This window comes from Sceloporus undulatus, chromosome 7, assembly GCF_019175285.1.
Source record: "Sceloporus undulatus isolate JIND9_A2432 ecotype Alabama chromosome 7, SceUnd_v1.1, whole genome shotgun sequence".
Taxonomy (NCBI): domain Eukaryota; kingdom Metazoa; phylum Chordata; class Lepidosauria; order Squamata; family Phrynosomatidae; genus Sceloporus; species Sceloporus undulatus.
Genome location: NC_056528.1, coordinates 1742138 through 1759053, shown reverse-complemented (window position 1 = coordinate 1759053; position 16916 = coordinate 1742138). Strand labels below are relative to the sequence as shown.

Sequence of the window (16916 nt, the reverse complement as noted above, 5' to 3'; positions counted from 1 at the left end):
TGTTTGAAGAACCATGTTTCCCACAAAACAAAGAACCATGGAGGAAAGAGAAAAGGGAAAATGGGGTGTTTCGGAGAGAGAAGGAACATTAGAGAGATACAGATGTGTATATTTGTGTATCGGAACATTAGGGAGAACGAAAACCACAACGGAAAGAGACCGAAAGGGGTGTTAAAAGAAGCAGAGATGTGACCCCTCCAACAACAATCCTAGCCCGATACCTTGTGAATATACACTTTCGTCTGATAGCCACTTTGAGTCTGTTTGGAGATCTCTGTCAACTGTCCTATTGCAATGTTTCTATGAAAAGAGTTGGGACAGATTTGTAAATCACCTTCCAAAGAAGATATCCAGCTTTGGTGCATATTTTGGATTCTAGCTTTTTAACGTTGGTTCTGGGGAAAGGGAAAGCGACTCCTCTAAGAATATGGAAACGGAGCTCTTTGGCTCGAGGTTTTTAATGGTTGAACTCTATAAAGGAAGCGCCAGGCAAAGAGGCGGCCGCACATCCACCCCATGGAACTGGCACCACAATGCCAGACATGTTTTTGCCTATCATTGGCATCACGCCTTCGGTATCTTAAGCGGAAAGGTGGAGTTACCTGTCAAACAAACAGGGAGGTGGATGCAGGTGCAGTTTCTGGAACTGCACCCATCTTTTTGAGGTCAGGTCAGCTGGGAAATGAACCAAGGACTGCCTTCCTATGAAAGGTCCGGTGGAACTCCACCTCACAAGAATGTAAGGAGAGGTGGACAAATCCTCCATCTGTTAAGACAGGTAGTAAAATTTAACACCAGCTTCTCAATAGAAGAATCCCCAGTGGCTCTCAGGCTCTTTTACTCAGGTCTAAGAACAGTGCATTTCTGAAAATGAGCTTTACAGTATTTTCTAAAAAGGCATTGCAAAGGATGGAGTAGCCCCATCCTGCAACGCTAAGTGAACAATATATACGTTTGAAACGACATCAGAAGTGTGCAAAAATAACCCAAACCTTTAGAAACCTCCTTTTCCTCATGGCTTGTTGCAAGAAAAAAGGATGAACCACCTCAGTCCCTCTGGATCCTGATCTAAGGCAACTCCCATCTGCCTTAAAGGGTGGATGGGAGTTGCAATCCAAGAACAGCTGGAAGGCTACAAGTCTCCTCCATGTTGAAAACATGTCAACACAAATTCCATTCATGACTCCAGAGACCATCCAGACTGTTGGCAAGTTCATTTTTGTCCAAGAGAAGGCAAAAACCCACAAACTCCTGTTGGGTTTCAGGACAAGATGGATGGGAAAACCCAGGTTTTAAATCCTGCCCTCCTTTCTGATAAACCTTCTGCTTGAGCCTCCTGGACCCAGAGGTTTTGCTTGCCACATTGGACAACCACAAATACCCCCAAATACCCCTGAAAATAATCCAAAATTGCCCCAAAAAGCCTCTAGGGAGCATGGGGACATTTTTGCCATGTTTAGGGGGGATGTGTGGGTCTTTTTAGGCCCCTAAAAGACCTCTCTTTAGCAACAGGTAATGACTTAACATCACTTTCTGTTTAAGAATGTGGCAAAGATGTCCCAATGCAAACCTCCTAAAATGCTCTGCCCTTTTTGTTTGATCCCAAGGGCCACACAAATGGCCCCAAAGACCCACATGTCCTAAAGCTTTGGGAGTGCTCCTGGTGGGGCCAAGAGGATGCCAAAGACATAGAAGAGTCCCAAAAGGAGGTTGAGCTTGGCAGTCCTTTGGGGGATCTTGAGGAAGCTTTGGCTCCGGAACTGTCTCTCCAAGGAGAAGGCCATAGGCATGGTGAGCAAGGGGAGGGCCATGCTGATGGTGTAGCGGGTGGCCAGGACGCAGAAGATCAGGTAGGGCAGGAAGAGAAGGGTGTTGTAGAGGATGTAGGAGAAGGTGGGGCCGATGAGGATGGCCAAGGTGACGATGCCGGCCTGCCGGTCCGACTCCATGTCCCGGGTGTTGTTGCTGTGCAGGATGGCCTCGGTGCTCAGGGCCAGGGGAACGGCGTAGAGCAATGGCGAGACGGAGAGGTAGCCCACCTGGACGGCATAGGCGAACATCACTGCCAAGGGCCCAAAAGTGATGAGGATGACCACGTCGCCCAGGGCCACGTACTTGAAGCCAATACCTGAATGGGACAACAAGCGAAATCCAGAAAGAGTGGATTGTTGAGGGAGAGAAGCAAGAGGAGGCAAAGGTGGGGAAATTCTGTATAAAGATGGGGAGAAGAGAGGGAAAAGGACCTCTTGTATTGCAAGCTAGAGTGAATCTCCGTTGCACTTTACTCTCTGTAGGATCTATCCCAGCCTCTGAAACTGGATTCCCTGCCCCACTTAAGATCTGCAGGATCCAAGGGCTCCATTCCTCCAGAAATGAGGAGTTAAAACTGCAGCCCAAGTTCCTTGTGAGAATCTTCAACCCCCATAGGTTCTGAACATCAGCTCCCAGAAGCCCCCTACCCAACATGGCTAATGGTAAGGGACTCTGGGAGTTGAAGTTCCCAAGACCTGGAAGTCCAAAAGTCTCAATTTACACCACAAGTCCAGGAATGCCACCTTGACGTAAATGGAGACTTGCCTGAACTTCTCATCACAACCTTCCACGCTATTTCTTCAGCTCTACAACCCAGCCTCCCTGTACTCTACGCCCCAGCAAGGAAATTTCCGTGGACGGACTCCTTACCTCCGGTGTAGAGGAAAGAGCTGGAGAGGCCTCCAAAGTAGATCAGGGCCAAGTGCTCCAACTTGAGGGTGGAGAGGCAGTAGAGGCAGGCAGCGGAGAGGCAGCCCAGAGTGTACAAGAAGACCCCAAACCTCACAACGTCTTGGGGCTCCAGAATCTGGTCCACCAGCGTCCGGTCGTCGCTCTTCTTGTGGTCGATGCCCTTGGAGAAGTCGTAATAGGTGTTGACCAGGTTCCCGGCTCCATGGACGGCCAAGACGGTCACGGCGCTGCCCACCAGGAGCCCTGGGTCCAAGGTCCCTCTGGAGCGGTAAGCCAGGGCACTGCCCAGGGCCACCGGAGTAAGAGAGGCACTGAAACTCCACGGACGGAGCGCCAGGACATAGGAGGCGCATTTGTGCTGCCAGGTGATTGGAAGAGCCTTCGAGGAGCCCAGAAGACCTGCCGCCTGGTCTCCCGCCTCACCCTCATGATGGTTTTCGGCAACGATGCTGATCTTTTCCACCTCCCCTTCCGCCTCCATGGCTGGATGCGCTCCTCAAAGGCCTTGCGTCAGAAGAAGATCTGGAAGAAGAGGGCAACAATTTTAGCTAACTCATTTCGCTATGCACCCTCAAGTTGACTCAGACTTATGGAGACCCTCTCCCAAGTGTCTTCTTGGGCCAGAAGGAGTTTGCCATGGTCTTCCTCTCAGTCTGAGAGTGTGTGACCTGTCCACGGTTTCCAGGGCTGAGCAGAGATTCAAACCCTGGTCCCCCAAAGTCCTAATCCAACACTCCAACCATGGCACTAGACTGGCCCAATAATTAAATATCTACACAACTGAACTAATTGAGCTAATCGACTCATTCAATTAAATTAGGCGGCCACTTAAGTTAATGACAAAGACTTTTAATTATACCCGTTGCCTTTTGCCCGGGGCAAGACCCAAGGATCCTCCTCCAAAAGGTCAGTTGGAGAGTCAGCGCTGCCTAATGAGAAACACTTCATGATAAAGCAATGCAAGTGGTTGGATGATAATATTATTATTATTAATAATAATAATAAACGCACAGCTGTTCTACTCTACCTTTTGCTCCATATTTCCCCCACTTGGACTCCTTCCTTCCTTAATTTTACCTTCACAACGATCCTGTGGGGTAGTCCAGTGTCAGAGAGGACCTGGATCCGGTACTCTGCCTCTCAAGTGAGTATGTTTTTTGGGACTGAGCTTTGGCACAAGCAAACTAACTGTTGGCAAACCTCAGTTATCCAAGTTGACGTGTCCCTGAGGATCATCCCAACAACTCGGTCTGCAACCCGTGGGAGTAGTAGTAGTTCCTCCGGGTTTCAGATGGCGTCTTCCTCAACCTTTACCTGGAGGTGCCAGAAACTGAACCCGAGACCTTCTGCAAGCAAAGCTCCCAAGGAGCCACACAAGGGCTGGGCTTCAGCCCCTGGAAAGGCACCTTCGTCGGTTGAAGGGAACGGCTCGACGGGTCCTGAGTTCAAGCCCTGCCACGGTCCAAACCGGGAAGACCTTTCCCTGTGTTTTCTAGCCAGGACCAGATGGAACCGAAGGGAGTTGACTCAGTGCAAGGAAAGGGCCAGCCACATTCCCGGCGTGTCTTTCAGAGCTGTCTGGCCAGAAAAGATTTCGACACAGGCGTTTGGGACGGTTTATGGGGCTTATTTATGGGTGGCATTGAACCCTTCCCTTGGGGCATATCCCCTCCTTTAACCCCAAAGGAGAGGGACGCCCCTGTCCCTGTTCCCCAAGGAAGCCTTAAGAAGGAAACCCCAAAACACTGAAGGGTCAAAAGTGTCAAAAGCCAAACCTGTTAGAAAGAAAAGGAAGGGAGGGAAGGAAGGAAGGAGAGAAAGGAAAGGAAAAAGGGGGAGAAGGAAGGAAAGAAGGAAAAGGAAAAGAGAAGGGAGGGAGGGAGGGAAAGGGTAAAAGGAGAGAAGGAAAGAAAGAAAGGAAAAGAGAAGGAAAGAAGGGAGGAGGGAAAAGGAAAGAAGGAGAGAAGGAAGGAAAAGAGAAGGAAGGGAGGGAGGGAAAGGAAAGAAGGAAGGAAGGAAAGAAAGAAAGAAAGGAAAAAAGAAGGGAGGGAGGGAGGGAGAGGAAAGGAAAAAGGGGGAGAAGGAAGGAAAGAGAAGGAATTGGGGAGGGAGGGAGGGAAAGAAGGAGAGAAGGAATGAAAGAAAGGAAAAGAGAAGGAAAGAAGGGAGGGAATGAAAGGAAAGGAAAATGGGGAGAAGGAAGGAAAGAAGGAAAAGGAAAAGAGAAGAAATGGAGAGAGTGAAGGAAAGGAAAGGAAGAAGGAAGGAAAGAAAAGAAAAGAAAAGGGAGGGAGGGAGGGAAAGGAAAGAAAAAAGGGGAGAAGAAAGGAAAGAAGGAAGGAAGGAAGGAAGGAAAGAAAGGAAAAGAGAAGGAAAGAAGGGAGGGAATGAAAGGAAAGAAGGAGAGAAGGAAGGAAAAGAAGGAAAGAAGGGAGGGAAAGGAACGAAGAAACAAGGGTAGACGGAGGAATACGAAAGGAAAAGAGAAGGAAAGAGGGCGGGAATGAACGGGATAAGAAGGAAGAAAGAAAGGAAGGAAAGACAATGGAAAGAGGGGAAAGGAAAGAAAAAAGGGGAGAAGGAAGGAAGGAAAGAGAAGGAAAGGAGGAGGGAAAGGAAAATGGGGAGAAGGAAGGAAAGGAAAAGAGAAGGAAAGAAGGGAGGAAGGGAAAGGAGAGAAGGAAGGAAAAAAGGAAAAGAAGAAGAAGGGAGGGAGGGAAAGGAAAGATGGAGAGAAGGAAGGAAAGTAGGAAAAGGAAAAGAGGAGGAAAGAAGGGATGAAGGGAAAGGAAAGAGTGAGAGAAGGAAGGAAGGAAAAGGAAAAGAGAAGGAAGGAAAGAAAGAAGGAAGGAAGGAAAAGAAGGGAAGGAAGGAGATAAGGAAAGGAAAAGGGGGGTAAATGAAGGCTGGAAGGCTACAATAATGAGGAGTCACCATGGAGGCGAAGGAAGGGCCTTATCCTGGGGCTCTTCTGCTGCTGCTGCTGCTGCTGCCGCCGCCTCCTCGCTCTCTCGGGACTAGGCTTTGTGCTCCTCTGAAAGCAGTCCCTCCAGAAACAAGGCCCCAAGCCTCACAGTGCCTCCCTCCCTCCCTCTCTCTCTCTTTGCCAAGGCAGGCAGAGCGGGCCAAGGGAGAACCCACGGTCCCTAATTATCCCTTAATGTAATAACTAGTCGTTAATTAGCTGTGGAAACACGTTTATGCTGAGGGGTGGAATGTTGGTGCGCATATAGTCTCGCCATTACGGTAAGCCTTAACCTTGGGGACGCTTTTCAAAATGGCCACAAGGGGCTCCTCAGAGAGCAGTCGCGCGCATGCGCACATCGCCTCGCGGCGTCACGAAGGGCGGAAGCGCTTCAGGGAAAAAAACGCTTCCTCCCCCATAGGTCCGCCGAAGTGTCAATCAGACTGGCTCCCAATCTGATTGGGCAAATCGGTTCCGGGGGGTGGACGCGGAAAGTTGTAAATGAGAGGAGGGAAAGCGAGGCAGCTGATTGGCTGGTTTTGCAGGGGTGGGAGCCAATGAGGGTCCACAGAGGTTGATTGACTGCGCCTCAATCCAATGGGGAGGAATGTTGGGAGTCACACTGACTCCAGTGGAAATCCTCATTAATTGCAAGGCTTCCAGGGGAAGAGTTTTTATTAGTGAAATAAGTAAATAAGTAAATAAATAAATAAATAAATAAATAACCCTTTTTTAATTGCTTAATTACTACAGCCATCAAGAAGACAAATAAAAATGCAACACACAAACATTTATTTAGTGGGTCTCCATGGCCAAGCCAGGATTCGAACCCAGAGCCAATAGTCCACACTGGCTCCAGCAATCCGCTCCTTCTTCCCAAATGCCTTCACTGCAAAAGAAGGCACCATAAAATGGACCTGATCCTGAACTGCCGGCCGGTGTGTGGCCAATGGCAAGAGCTGGTGGACTCCAGAGCTCTCTGGAAGCTCAGGCTCAAGGGCTGGATCTGTTTCTATTTCATAAGGAGACCAAATGCATACTATGCTTTGTATCACCTGGAGAAGAACTTGACCCAGAACCCTTGCGGCGGAGGTGGGTCCCTTCCAGTCAGAAAGCCAGTCCACAACATTTAGCAATAGCAATGGCATTTCTATACCATTAGCACTCTCTCTAAGTGCTTTACAACCTCTAAGCCAGCAATGGCCAAACTCTGGCCCTCCAGGGGTTTTGGACTTCAGCTCCCAGAAGCCTCAGCCACCTCGGCCAAAGGTCTGGGATGCTGGGAGCTGAGGTCCAAAACACTTGGAGGGCCAGAGTTTGGACATGACTGCTCTAAGCCAATTGCCTCCAACAAGCTGGCTCCTCATGTTGCCAACCATGCAAGGCTGACTCAGACTTGGAGCCCTGCCTGGGATCGAACTCAAAACCTTGCGGCTGCAGGACTGGCATTTAGCCACCAACTCAATGTACCCAACCTATTGATCATTCGCAACAGACCCCCCCAACTTTTAATGGGTCCGGGAGCCAATATCCCATACCAGTGGCCTGCTGTGACCATTAGCATACCCAGCCTTCCTCAACTTGATTGTTCTGGGACTACAGTTCCCATCATGGCTGTCCTGGGAGGGGATGCTGGAAGTGGTTAGTCCAAAACATAATGGACATGACTCCCTTTAATCTAATATAGGGGAAATGTGGGACATCCCCCACTTTAAAGGGGAAAAAATGTGTCCAAGTTTCTAGTTTAAGTAATCTCACATCCAGGAGCGAAAGAAGGATGAAATGAAAGTGAAGAAGAGATTTCGGATAAGGCCAGCAAACTGGGAGCGAGAGATTGTTGGGACAAGAATAGACTAACCCACTTGCGGAGCTATCCACGAAATGCCTCTCCCATCACCGTCTTTCTTTTTTACCCACAGAAGGCTTGGAATTCTGGGAAATCGTGACACCTGAAGAGGAGGCGAGAAAAGGCCAATGGGAAGTTCGGGCAGTGTCCGGTGCGGGTAAAATGACGCTGACGACAAGTTATTTTCTTCAGAGGAATGCCTACAGAGGAGAGAAGGTCCAGCATGAGGTGAATAAATGCTTCGCTGCAACGATTGGGTGAGGACTGTGGCCACCTTTGAGCCGAAATTCACAAACCCAGGAACCACACAAGAATAACCAAAAGCAGCGTCACCATCGGGACAAGTATTGTAGAGTATTATTAATGTGAAGACCATTATTACAATGATGGAGACGACTGATTCCAGCGGTTACATTTACTTCCATGCATCACCTCCACAGACTCCAAGTGGTGCTTGATTTGAAGGGGGGGGGGGGAAACACCCACCAAATAATAACATATGGTTGTATCTGTGTCGTTTTCTGCCTGGATCTATCAGAGCTGGGGTTTGCAAGCCGATGGTCTTGGTGCAGGGAGAGGGAAAAAGCAGTGGCCACGCATGATCAAGATCGTTGGTTGTTGTATTGTTGTGTGTTTTTGTTGTATTCCTTGAATGTTTTCAAAGGAACTTGTTATAAAATGTCACGTTAAATAAAAAGAGCATTTTTAAATCATTTCCATGTATTATATAGTAAATAGCCCACATATGATAGCATACAGTCCAAGTACTGCAGTGGAGACTAGCATTCCAGAAGGAGCCAGGCTGGAGCGGTGAAAGATGTGCCCTCAGGACATGCGCAGGGTGTCTTTCTCTTCATCTTCACCACTAGCACCCTTTCATGTGGCCAGAGTTAATCTATTCTCCAGGGGCTTGGCCTTAAAGGGGTATTTAAGTCCCATAAGCTGGGTTGGGTTTCTGGATCATGGATGGACACAACTGACTATAGGTTTGGGGTCTCCTTGGCAGTTTGGCTATGGGAACTCTCAACTCCAGATAGTTGCTGACACCTGATTTAAATAGATACTCCACTAGTAGTCTGTACTTTAGATTTTTTCTTCTTATCTGTGTATCGGCATCGAGTGTGTCCTCCGGACAGCCAACTTTCTAAGTGGGCCAAAGACGTCTCTTGAATGGAGATAGTTGTGGGTAGCTGAGGCTCCTGGCCATGAAATGGAGGGATGTGTCACCAAGGCGCCACTTTCTGTGCTAACACAACGGGGACAAAATTGCCTTGTAGCTCAAGGCAGAGACCTACTTTGCTGATTGCTTTCCACTTGTAACTAAGTCTCCTAAATCTTTACAGTGCCGTACTTGTGCACACATTACTTTCCAAATGGAGATAACAACAGATAGGTCTGATGAAATATTGCATTAGGGAAGTGAGTGGAATTAAGCCTATTTACAGTGCAATCCTATTCCGAAGACAAGCTCCGACGAGTTTAATGGGGTTAAGTGTGTATATGATTGCAACTTAAATGTGGTTTGAAGGTTATGTTCAAAACGTTTAAAGCCTTCCTCGGAAATTATTACTGGAGGGAGATATCGGCTGGCAGGCAGTCAATACTACAAACATTACAAGAGGAATAAAATTAATGAAGTGCATGCCCTCGTGAATTTGTCCATTACGGAAGAGAGAGCGGAGCGAGGTGCCACATTCCTAAAGGATGATAATGTAAATGAACCTTTTGCCGGGAGGCAATTTGGACGTTCCCCTCCTTAAACGCCTCCAGTGACGCAAACAAAAGCGAGGGTCCGGGGTTAAACATTTGGCTGTATTTTATTGGCACGAAAATATTAGACTACAAGATGGCGTCTAAAGATGGATACGCTTGGTGCATCTTCATAAAGTGACATTCACCTTAATGTTTTAGGCACCCATTTTCCCTCTTCTAAACCCATGGCTGGCTTGATGCACAAGGCGAACGCTTCCTCCCTGTTTCCACCTTAAAAACTCCCCAGAGAGACAAGTGTTATCTTTTTCAGCATCCCATTCCTACTATGATACTCTGCTCCCATAGTGTCTTACGTAGTTTCTTCGGCCCCTTCCATGCAACCTGAGCCAGAAGCATGCTGCGACTGTGTCACTAGCTACAAGCGTTAAGTCGCAATGCGGTCTCGACCACATTTCGAAACGCGCACGTCAACCAAAGGCCACTTGGGTCAGGGAAATAAATTCACTACAGCTTGACCACGTCACCGACGCATGCTTTTGACCAGAGCTTGGTCAGTCTGCTTGTCTACATCCTGGAAACACCATTGGTCTCCTCTTGGCTCGACCGCCTCCGCGCAACAGTAGCTGTAGCCCAGCTTGAAACAACCTCTTTTAATATACAGTGAAGTTTTCTCATTTACAAGTGTGAAATATTTGACAAAAGGTGGTCTGAACACCTCACTGCATGGCCTTGTCCTCCCTCCTTTTGCTCACTTCCGGAAGAACATGTTGGAGCGCAAAGGCCTCGGGAAAGAGGCTGCCGATGCTTCGTCGCGAGTCTATCACCAAAAAGGGCACCTGGAAGAAGGGAAAGGGAGGTTTGTGATTCTCGCACGGCAGAAGGGTTTGTGGTGCCAAGGAAAGGTTAAAGTTGCTTTTGAGAACCCTAAAAGTGCTTTTAGAACCCACTGAAGTAGATTGAAGTCTATGAAAGCCCACGCTGCCAATTTCTTTCTTTCAGTGAGTCTCAAAGGTGCTACAAGATCTCTCTATGCTCCGATTCTACAGACTAACACGGCTATATCTTTGAATTCTACCTCTATAGAACAGGGTTCAAATCCCCACTCAGCAAACAAATATGAGTCTTCAAGGCCTACGTTCACTTCCCATTTAGGCATCTCATAGTAGACAGAGCGAACGACAAGCCATTTTGAAGGCTAAGCTCCAAAAGGCACAGACTCACCATCCAATGTAGCACTGGCAAAGGTTCTCATGGGAGGTCGCCTGCTTTATGAGCAGTTCTACTTGCGTGGGCACATCCAGTGTTTCGTCGTGGGAGAAGTCCCGTCCTTTGCAACGAGAGAGAAAGAGAGAGAGCAATTAATTCGGGAGTCCCACATTTGCTGTTATCGCTGAACAGGACAAAGATATCAAAGGAAGGGGAGAGTATGTTATAATAAGCACTCTTCTATTGTGCTTATTATAAGCACTCTCCTATTGTGGATGTGCTTTGCACAAAGACCGCAAAGAAGACCCCTGCCTTTCTGTTACCATTGGGAGGCTTACGAATTGTGTCCCAAGATGCCTGTGTGATGCTACCTCTCTCACACAGCTGAAACCCCACTTCAAAACTACTCCTTGCATAAAACCTTTGCCTCATCCCACTAGTTGCCATATCCTACTGTTGCTCAGGTTAAGCATGTGTAACTGAAAGGACTGTGGTTTTGTTGATGCACCACTTACCAGTGAGTTTATCACGGACTCTGTTGATAATCTGTATGGCCTTTTTGTTCAGAGCCTCTGGTTTAACCAGGCCATCCCCAACTGTAAAGTGGAAACAGGGACAACGGTGAGAACAGAAAATCCAAAATTAAGGGGGGGAAATACTTATTTCCACAACTGATACCACTATAACACAACAAAGGCACTTGAACACCAAAGGGAACCAAAACGTAAGGCACAAAACGAAGGTGTTCAAACTTACTGAAGGAATGGATCGATTCCGGCACGGTGGTCCCTGTTTTCTTGTGAGCGGTTTCACCCAGCTCTACACTGTCCAACATTTCTAGTTACAACAAAGAGAAGACTGCTCAGATAAAAAGACAACGCATAGTAACCTCGGATGTCTTTGCTTTCATGAATGCTCGAAGGCAGGGGGAAATGGAGATGAGCAACAGGTTAGAGTCAATTGTGTTGGCCATCATGCGCATGGGCCCCAGCGACTGACAAAAGCCTGTCCCTGACTATAGAGGGAGAGCAGCCATCTACCATCTCCTTTCCCTTAGAGACGGGAAAAGGATTTGCTTGAACCAGCGAGAAATACATCTCACAGAGCAACAGGAGGAGTGTTTCAACTACTACTTACCCACCGACTGTCCGGCGGAATAGGAGTCTGTCCGCGTCCGTGATCGCTTATTGCCTTTTGTGTTCGCTTAGGAAAAAAGAGAGGGAGAAAACAAAGCTGTGAGCATATCAAGTGTCTCCTTATGCATCTTCATTCCCCTGAACAGGGCTGAAAGTTACATGTCTCTCCATACCACAGACAAGTGATGTCCATGATACTGAAAAGTAAAACCTCCATGTACAACAGCAGAATAGTGCTGTGACACTAACCACACAGCTGTCCTTCAAGAAATGATTTAAAGGAAAGGGTGTGTATGTATATATGTATATATATATATATGTGTGTGTGTGTGTGTGTGTGTGTGTGTGTGTATATATATATATATATATCATGGCGCTAGACAAAGCAGGCAAGCAGATGGGAGCAAACTGATGGTAAAACCAGCCTTGGTGTCCTTCTGCTTCAAGTCCACTTACTGTCCATCAGCCTCCAGTTTAGCAAAGGGTCATAGACAAAGGCTTCCAGCACCGCCATGACGCTATCTTTGTGCTCGCGCAAGACTTCCATGACGGTGTGGCAAGTGATTCGGTAGTTCCCATCCAAGCCAGTCACCTGTGAAAAGTGGAAGTAAAAACAAATCCTTGCCATAAGAAACAGGCCTTCTCCTGCTTATAGAGAAAGCAGTCTTTGGTCCTCCGTTTACCTCCATGGCATTTGTCAACATTCGGGTCAGCCTGAAAGGGATCTTCTCTGGGAACTTCTCTCTGGTCATTGCGACCTAAAACCAGGATAAGAGAAGTAGTGAAGTCTCCCAAGTTCTGGCTTTTAATTCCACAATACCAATACTTTGGCCTGTTACAGACTGCCAAAATAAAGCTGCTTGGGGTCTCTTTGGAGGTATGCTGTTTAAATGATGCATGCCTCCTAAGAATCTGGAAGCTGCACCAAAGCTGCACTCCAGTGCTTAGGAATGGAGTGTGGCTTTGGCGCGACCTCCTGACTCTTAGGATCCATGCATCATTTAAACAGCATACCTCCAAAGACACCCAAAGCAGCTTTATTTTGGCAGTCTGTAACAGGCCTTTATTCCTTCCCAAACAGAATCCAGTCACGGATTACCTCAAAGCAGTCTCCGAAGTCAATGTGGAGGATCTTGCCGCTCAGTCGGTCAAGCATAAGGTTGGAGGGATGCCTGTAAAAAGAACAGCATCACATTACTTACTTTATTTTCTGTGAAGCCCTTGGCACAATCTCTTTTTGGCACCTATAACTTACCTTGGGCAGGTGGTAGATTTAAGTCACCCAGCTACAACTCTCACAGCCCCTTAGTACTAGGCATGCTGGGTGGGGATGATGGGAGTTGTAGGGCAAAAAATTTGGACAACCAAACACCCCCCCCCCCCCATTACTCTGCAAGCAGATTATTCCCTTCCATGGAAAAAGGAACATTGTAATTGATCCAAGCACAAAAACTGCCCCAATCTCCTAAACTCAATGCTCACTGATGGCAAGGAGGAAGCAATATACCCAATTTTAAATCCAATTATCATGTTGTTGCTGCTGTGTGCCTTCAAGGAGTTTCGGACTTATGGGGACCCCTAAGGTGAACCTATCATGGGGTTTTCTTGGGCTGAGAATGAGTAGTTGCCCAGTGCGTTTCCATGGCTGAGCGATGATCAAACCCCAGTCGCCAGAGTCCTAGTCCAATGTTCAAACCACTACACCATGCTGGCTACCCAAATAATTATATACCCAATTTTAGCCTTTATGGACCCAACCCTAGTTTGGTGAGACACCTGGGATCCTTTGCTAGAAGAAGCCTGAACTGTAATTTAGGGGAATACATAACCGTTCTCAAGCAGAAGAATCTATCAGACTACAAATACCAGGATTATGTAGGATGGTGCCATAGCAGTGCATATTTTTGCAGTGTAGATGCACTCCAACTTGAAAGGTGAGATGGAAGTATTAAATAAGAATGTATGTCGATCCATTTACAGTCAATGTCTCAAGACAAGAGTGTGTTTCATGACATACTGCCCCCTTCCAGGTCCTATAAGTCTTTGGATTATTAAAAGATTTTAAAGGAAATTAAGGCCTGTGACAGACTGCCAAAATAAAGCTGCTTGGGGTCTCTTTGGAGATATGCTGTTTAAATGACGCATGGGTCCTAAGAGTCCGGAGGTCGCACCAAAGCCACACTCCGTTTCTAAGCACTGGAGGGCAGCTTTGGTGCAGCTTCTGGATTCTTTGGGTGCATGCATCATTTAAACAGCATACCTCCAAAGAGACCCAAAGCAGCTTTATTTTGGCAGTCTGTAACAGGCCTAAGTTCATTTTTACTCACCTGTCACCGAGGCCCAGAATGTAACCCACCATAGACATCACAGCTAGCGAACGGGTGTAGTTCGTTCTCCTGTCAAACCACACCTGCAAAGGAACACAGATCAGGGAGTGAAGCAAAGCACTAAGTGAAACATTCACAGCGTCAGAATGAAAGAAAGAAATGTCAAGGAGGAACTATCGTGTTAAATTGTGTCTGTGGACATTCCTTGACTTAACAGCAGCTCATCCAACAATGAAACAGCCTTATAGGAAAATAGGACTTTTTTCTTAGCACTGGTAAAAGAAGTTAGAAGTATCTGGTTGTACCTCGGAGCTGGGGCTCTTCAGCCAGAGAAGTTTGGCAAGGTCATCCCCGGCTGTGTTGTTGACGGCATGTTCAAACACCTCCACCTTCTGCATCAGAGTGAGGTGGTCATAATCCGGAGCCATCTGAACAAGAATCGAGACAAACATCATATTTAGCAGGCATTACGTTTCTCAAGGAGGCGCTAGAAGAGGAATTCTAACACCTAAAAAGGAAGATGCACAGGAAAGTGCTTTATGGTGAATCAAACCAGTGGTCTCTCTAGCTCACTTCTATCTGTACTGACTGGGAGCAGTCGTCTTTTCCCAGTCCTAACTGGAGAATCCAAGGATTGGACCAGGAATTTCCTGCATGTGAAGAAGATGCTCTAGCACTGAGCTATAGCTATAGTCTTCCTTGATAACATGTATTTAAGGTATTTCTGTATCGCCTCCTAATCCACAAGGGATACTCAGGCAGCGAAGAAATGAAAACCAATTAAAGCAACACCAAGATAAAAACATTTTTAAAACCACATTGGAACACTCTTTATAAACTCTTCAAAGCAGTCTAAAAGCAATCCTAGAATCCGGTTTTCAAACAGTTAGAACTGCAATTTCAAACACTGAATGTCATGCTAAACAACCGTTTTGGCTGCCCACCAAAGCTTAAAAGAGATGGGGCCAGCCTAACTTCTTTGGGTGCTTTGCCAGCCACGCTCAGCAGAAAAGGTGGGCATAGTGTAGCCTGCAGACCACTGGTAGCCCCTTGACCCTGATTTTGCACCCCTGGAGTATCCCAGTTCCCTGCTATATGGGCTTGCTGTGTGGTGTGCCATGTGGCATGTGTGGGGCCTGGAGGAAAATTGTTCCCTGGCCTCACACAGCTGCCCACCCCAGCAATACAGGCTAAGCAAGTGCTAACTTCTTCTGTGCCTTTCAATGTGAGCACAGGCCTACCCTCAACATGATGCGGTGCTCAATGTTGAGCAGGATCTTCTTCTTCTCCCGATAGTCCCGGATCAGCGCATGCAGAGTGTCGCAATGAGGCACCCAGCCTATAAGCCCCGAGTTTGTCGAAAGCGGGATCACCGCGTAGCGTTGGATACTAGCAGGGAAAAGGAAACACATTCAGGTTTCAAAATAGGCCGGGTTCTATCCAGCAGCAGAATACTCCAACTCCAGCAGCTCAAGAAATCTATTTAACATCTACTTAGTTACATCTGTGTAGGATCTCCTAACTTGACCACCTCTCAAACTTACTTAACCAGGCACCTGTAGGATTGAGCAAAGGTCTATTTGGTTGGAGGTTGGGGCACAGGAGGATGTTACTACTATCTCTGTTACAAGGACTTGCAACAGAGGTTTTGCTTCTGTTGTATCCTTGTGGTGGAAGCATCCTCCTCCTTGCAACCGAACTGCTAGTGAATGTTCCTTCTTTGCCCAAACTGGTGGCTGTGACAAAGTAGAGCTGCAAGGGCTTTTGCAATATAGCAATAGTGCCACAATGGTGACTACTTAGTGTTTGTGAATATGGTCATGCATCTGTAACTGAACCACTGAATTCCAGCCCATATGTTTATACTGCAAAAGACTAGATGTCCATTACAGTACCTGAGGTTTTTACGGAGGGACGTGGGGTCATTGGCAAGCAGGGTGTTCACGAGCCCAAAAAGCTGCATCACTCTTTCGTCCTGACGAAGATCTTCATGGCCCTTCAGGAGGAACACGAATTCGTGTCCATTGCTCCCTATAGAGGAAGAGAAGGTTTCTTAGCCATCAAATCTAGATGGATAATCAAGTAAAAATTTGCTCCCAAGAAAAACTGCCCACCATATCCTGACATGTCACACATTCTCTTTTGCAAAATGTGTTTCACATTCTATTCTATTCTATTATGCATCTTTCAGCTTATGGTAAAAACAACAGATGCACACTTTCCAATTGTTAAGCTACTTAGGGACAAATGAAAACTAAAATCCAGTGTAAGACACATGGACAGCTTCCTGCTCCTTCCTTTAGCTGAATGATTTTAAGTCTTGCTGCTGTTTAATTCAGTAGTAGACTGTGGCTTGGTTCACAATTCATGACAAGCCAAGTCTTGAATTATTCTGGTTCTGTCTGAACCTTCCCTCTCTTCCATTATCAACCATCATTAGTAGCCATGGTTTACTGTTGGTTTTAAGACTGCAGCTTGGTTAAACCATGGCTTATCATTATGTCTGAACCCAGAAATGTGGCTTGTCTCTATCTTGTTTCCTTAGCTGCCTGCCTTGAAAGTGGAACTGACCATCAATGGGGAAAAGCGAACTGTGGTTTGTTGGTTATCTGTGGAACAATTTGTGATGAAAGAAGAAAAAACATGGCTAACGTTAACCATGGCAGCTTGGCATGACATAAAACCTAAACATGGCCTTTGAACCTTGATGCCCCATTTAGCCGTAACAATAGGCTTTATCCTCTGAGAAGGTCTTTCTCACCCATTAGAGTCAATTTCCTTGGTCTCTGTTTGGATGTGATCACTTGTAGCGATGGAGCAATGGATTGGATGCGGATTATCTGTTGGTTGGGGTCGTAGGTCCCTGGGACCGCCAGCTCCAAATCGCGGCACATGAGGAGTTTGGGCGAAACATATTGGAGCTCCAAGGATGTCAGCTAAGAGGAAAAGAAGCAGATTATGGTCTTCTTTAATTTCAAAGCTGCTACTGAATGCCTGGT

The 16916-nt window shown here is 46.9% G+C and overlaps 3 protein-coding genes across 11 annotated transcripts in view; 1 reads left to right on the top strand and 2 right to left on the bottom strand.

Annotated features, from left to right (window-relative positions):
- Nucleotides 1–865: 865 nt before the first annotated feature.
- Nucleotides 866–7686, bottom strand: UBIAD1 (UbiA prenyltransferase domain containing 1). 4 transcript variants are annotated; one of them, XM_042478005.1, is made up of 3 exons: nt 7548–7686; nt 2683–3246; nt 866–2128 (listed from the first exon to the last, which is right to left on the bottom strand). In XM_042478005.1, the coding sequence occupies exons 2-3, from the start codon at nt 3203–3205 to the stop codon at nt 1641–1643; spliced, it is 1011 nt and encodes a 336-aa protein (XP_042333939.1). In that variant the 5' UTR covers nt 3206–3246; nt 7548–7686; the 3' UTR covers nt 866–1640. The 4 variants fall into 4 exon arrangements, with proteins under 4 accessions (XP_042333939.1, XP_042333938.1, XP_042333941.1 ...); XM_042478004.1 differs by lacking the exon at nt 7548–7686 and adding an exon at nt 5659–5980; XM_042478007.1 differs by lacking the exon at nt 7548–7686 and adding an exon at nt 3925–4522.
- Nucleotides 6479–8227, top strand: LOC121936155 (F-box only protein 6-like). The gene is made up of 2 exons (XM_042478037.1): nt 6479–6781; nt 7609–8227. Exons 1-2 carry the CDS (start codon nt 6601–6603, stop codon nt 7794–7796), a joined length of 369 nt encoding a protein of 122 aa, XP_042333971.1. The 5' UTR covers nt 6479–6600; the 3' UTR covers nt 7797–8227.
- Nucleotides 8228–9333: 1106 nt separating this feature from the next.
- Nucleotides 9334–16916, bottom strand: part of MTOR (mechanistic target of rapamycin kinase) — a 66333-nt gene continuing 58750 nt past the window's right edge. For all 6 annotated transcript variants that reach the window (XM_042477967.1, XM_042477966.1, XM_042477970.1 and 3 more), the window contains 13 exons: nt 16679–16853; nt 15813–15948; nt 15159–15306; nt 14223–14345; nt 13918–14000; nt 12690–12762; nt 12274–12348; nt 12047–12182; nt 11592–11657; nt 11211–11291; nt 10970–11050; nt 10470–10575; nt 9334–10084 (listed from right to left, as the gene is read on the bottom strand). In XM_042477967.1, coding sequence (XP_042333901.1) covers nt 10069–10084; nt 10470–10575; nt 10970–11050; nt 11211–11291; nt 11592–11657; nt 12047–12182; nt 12274–12348; nt 12690–12762; nt 13918–14000; nt 14223–14345; nt 15159–15306; nt 15813–15948; nt 16679–16853 — 1299 coding nt within the window. In that variant the 3' untranslated portion in view covers nt 9334–10068. The remainder of the gene's footprint in view (nt 10085–10469; nt 10576–10969; nt 11051–11210; nt 11292–11591; nt 11658–12046; nt 12183–12273; nt 12349–12689; nt 12763–13917; nt 14001–14222; nt 14346–15158; nt 15307–15812; nt 15949–16678; nt 16854–16916) is intronic.

What these genes read in the sequence shown, in the direction of transcription:
- UBIAD1 (XM_042478005.1), bottom strand. Translation starts at nt 3,205, where the DNA reads ATGGAGGCGGAAGGGGAGGTGGAAAAGATCAGCATCGTTGCCGAAAAC. An exon ending in CTCTTTCCTCTACACCGGAG is followed by an intron (nt 2,129 to 2,682) that starts GTAAGGAGTCCG and finishes TGTCCCATTCAG; the next exon opens with GTATTGGCTTCAAGTACGTG.
- LOC121936155 (XM_042478037.1), top strand. Translation starts at nt 6,601, where the DNA reads ATGGACCTGATCCTGAACTGCCGGCCGGTGTGTGGCCAATGGCAAGAG. An exon ending in CCAGAACCCTTGCGGCGGAG is followed by an intron (nt 6,782 to 7,608) that starts GTGGGTCCCTTC and finishes TTTTACCCACAG; the next exon opens with AAGGCTTGGAATTCTGGGAA.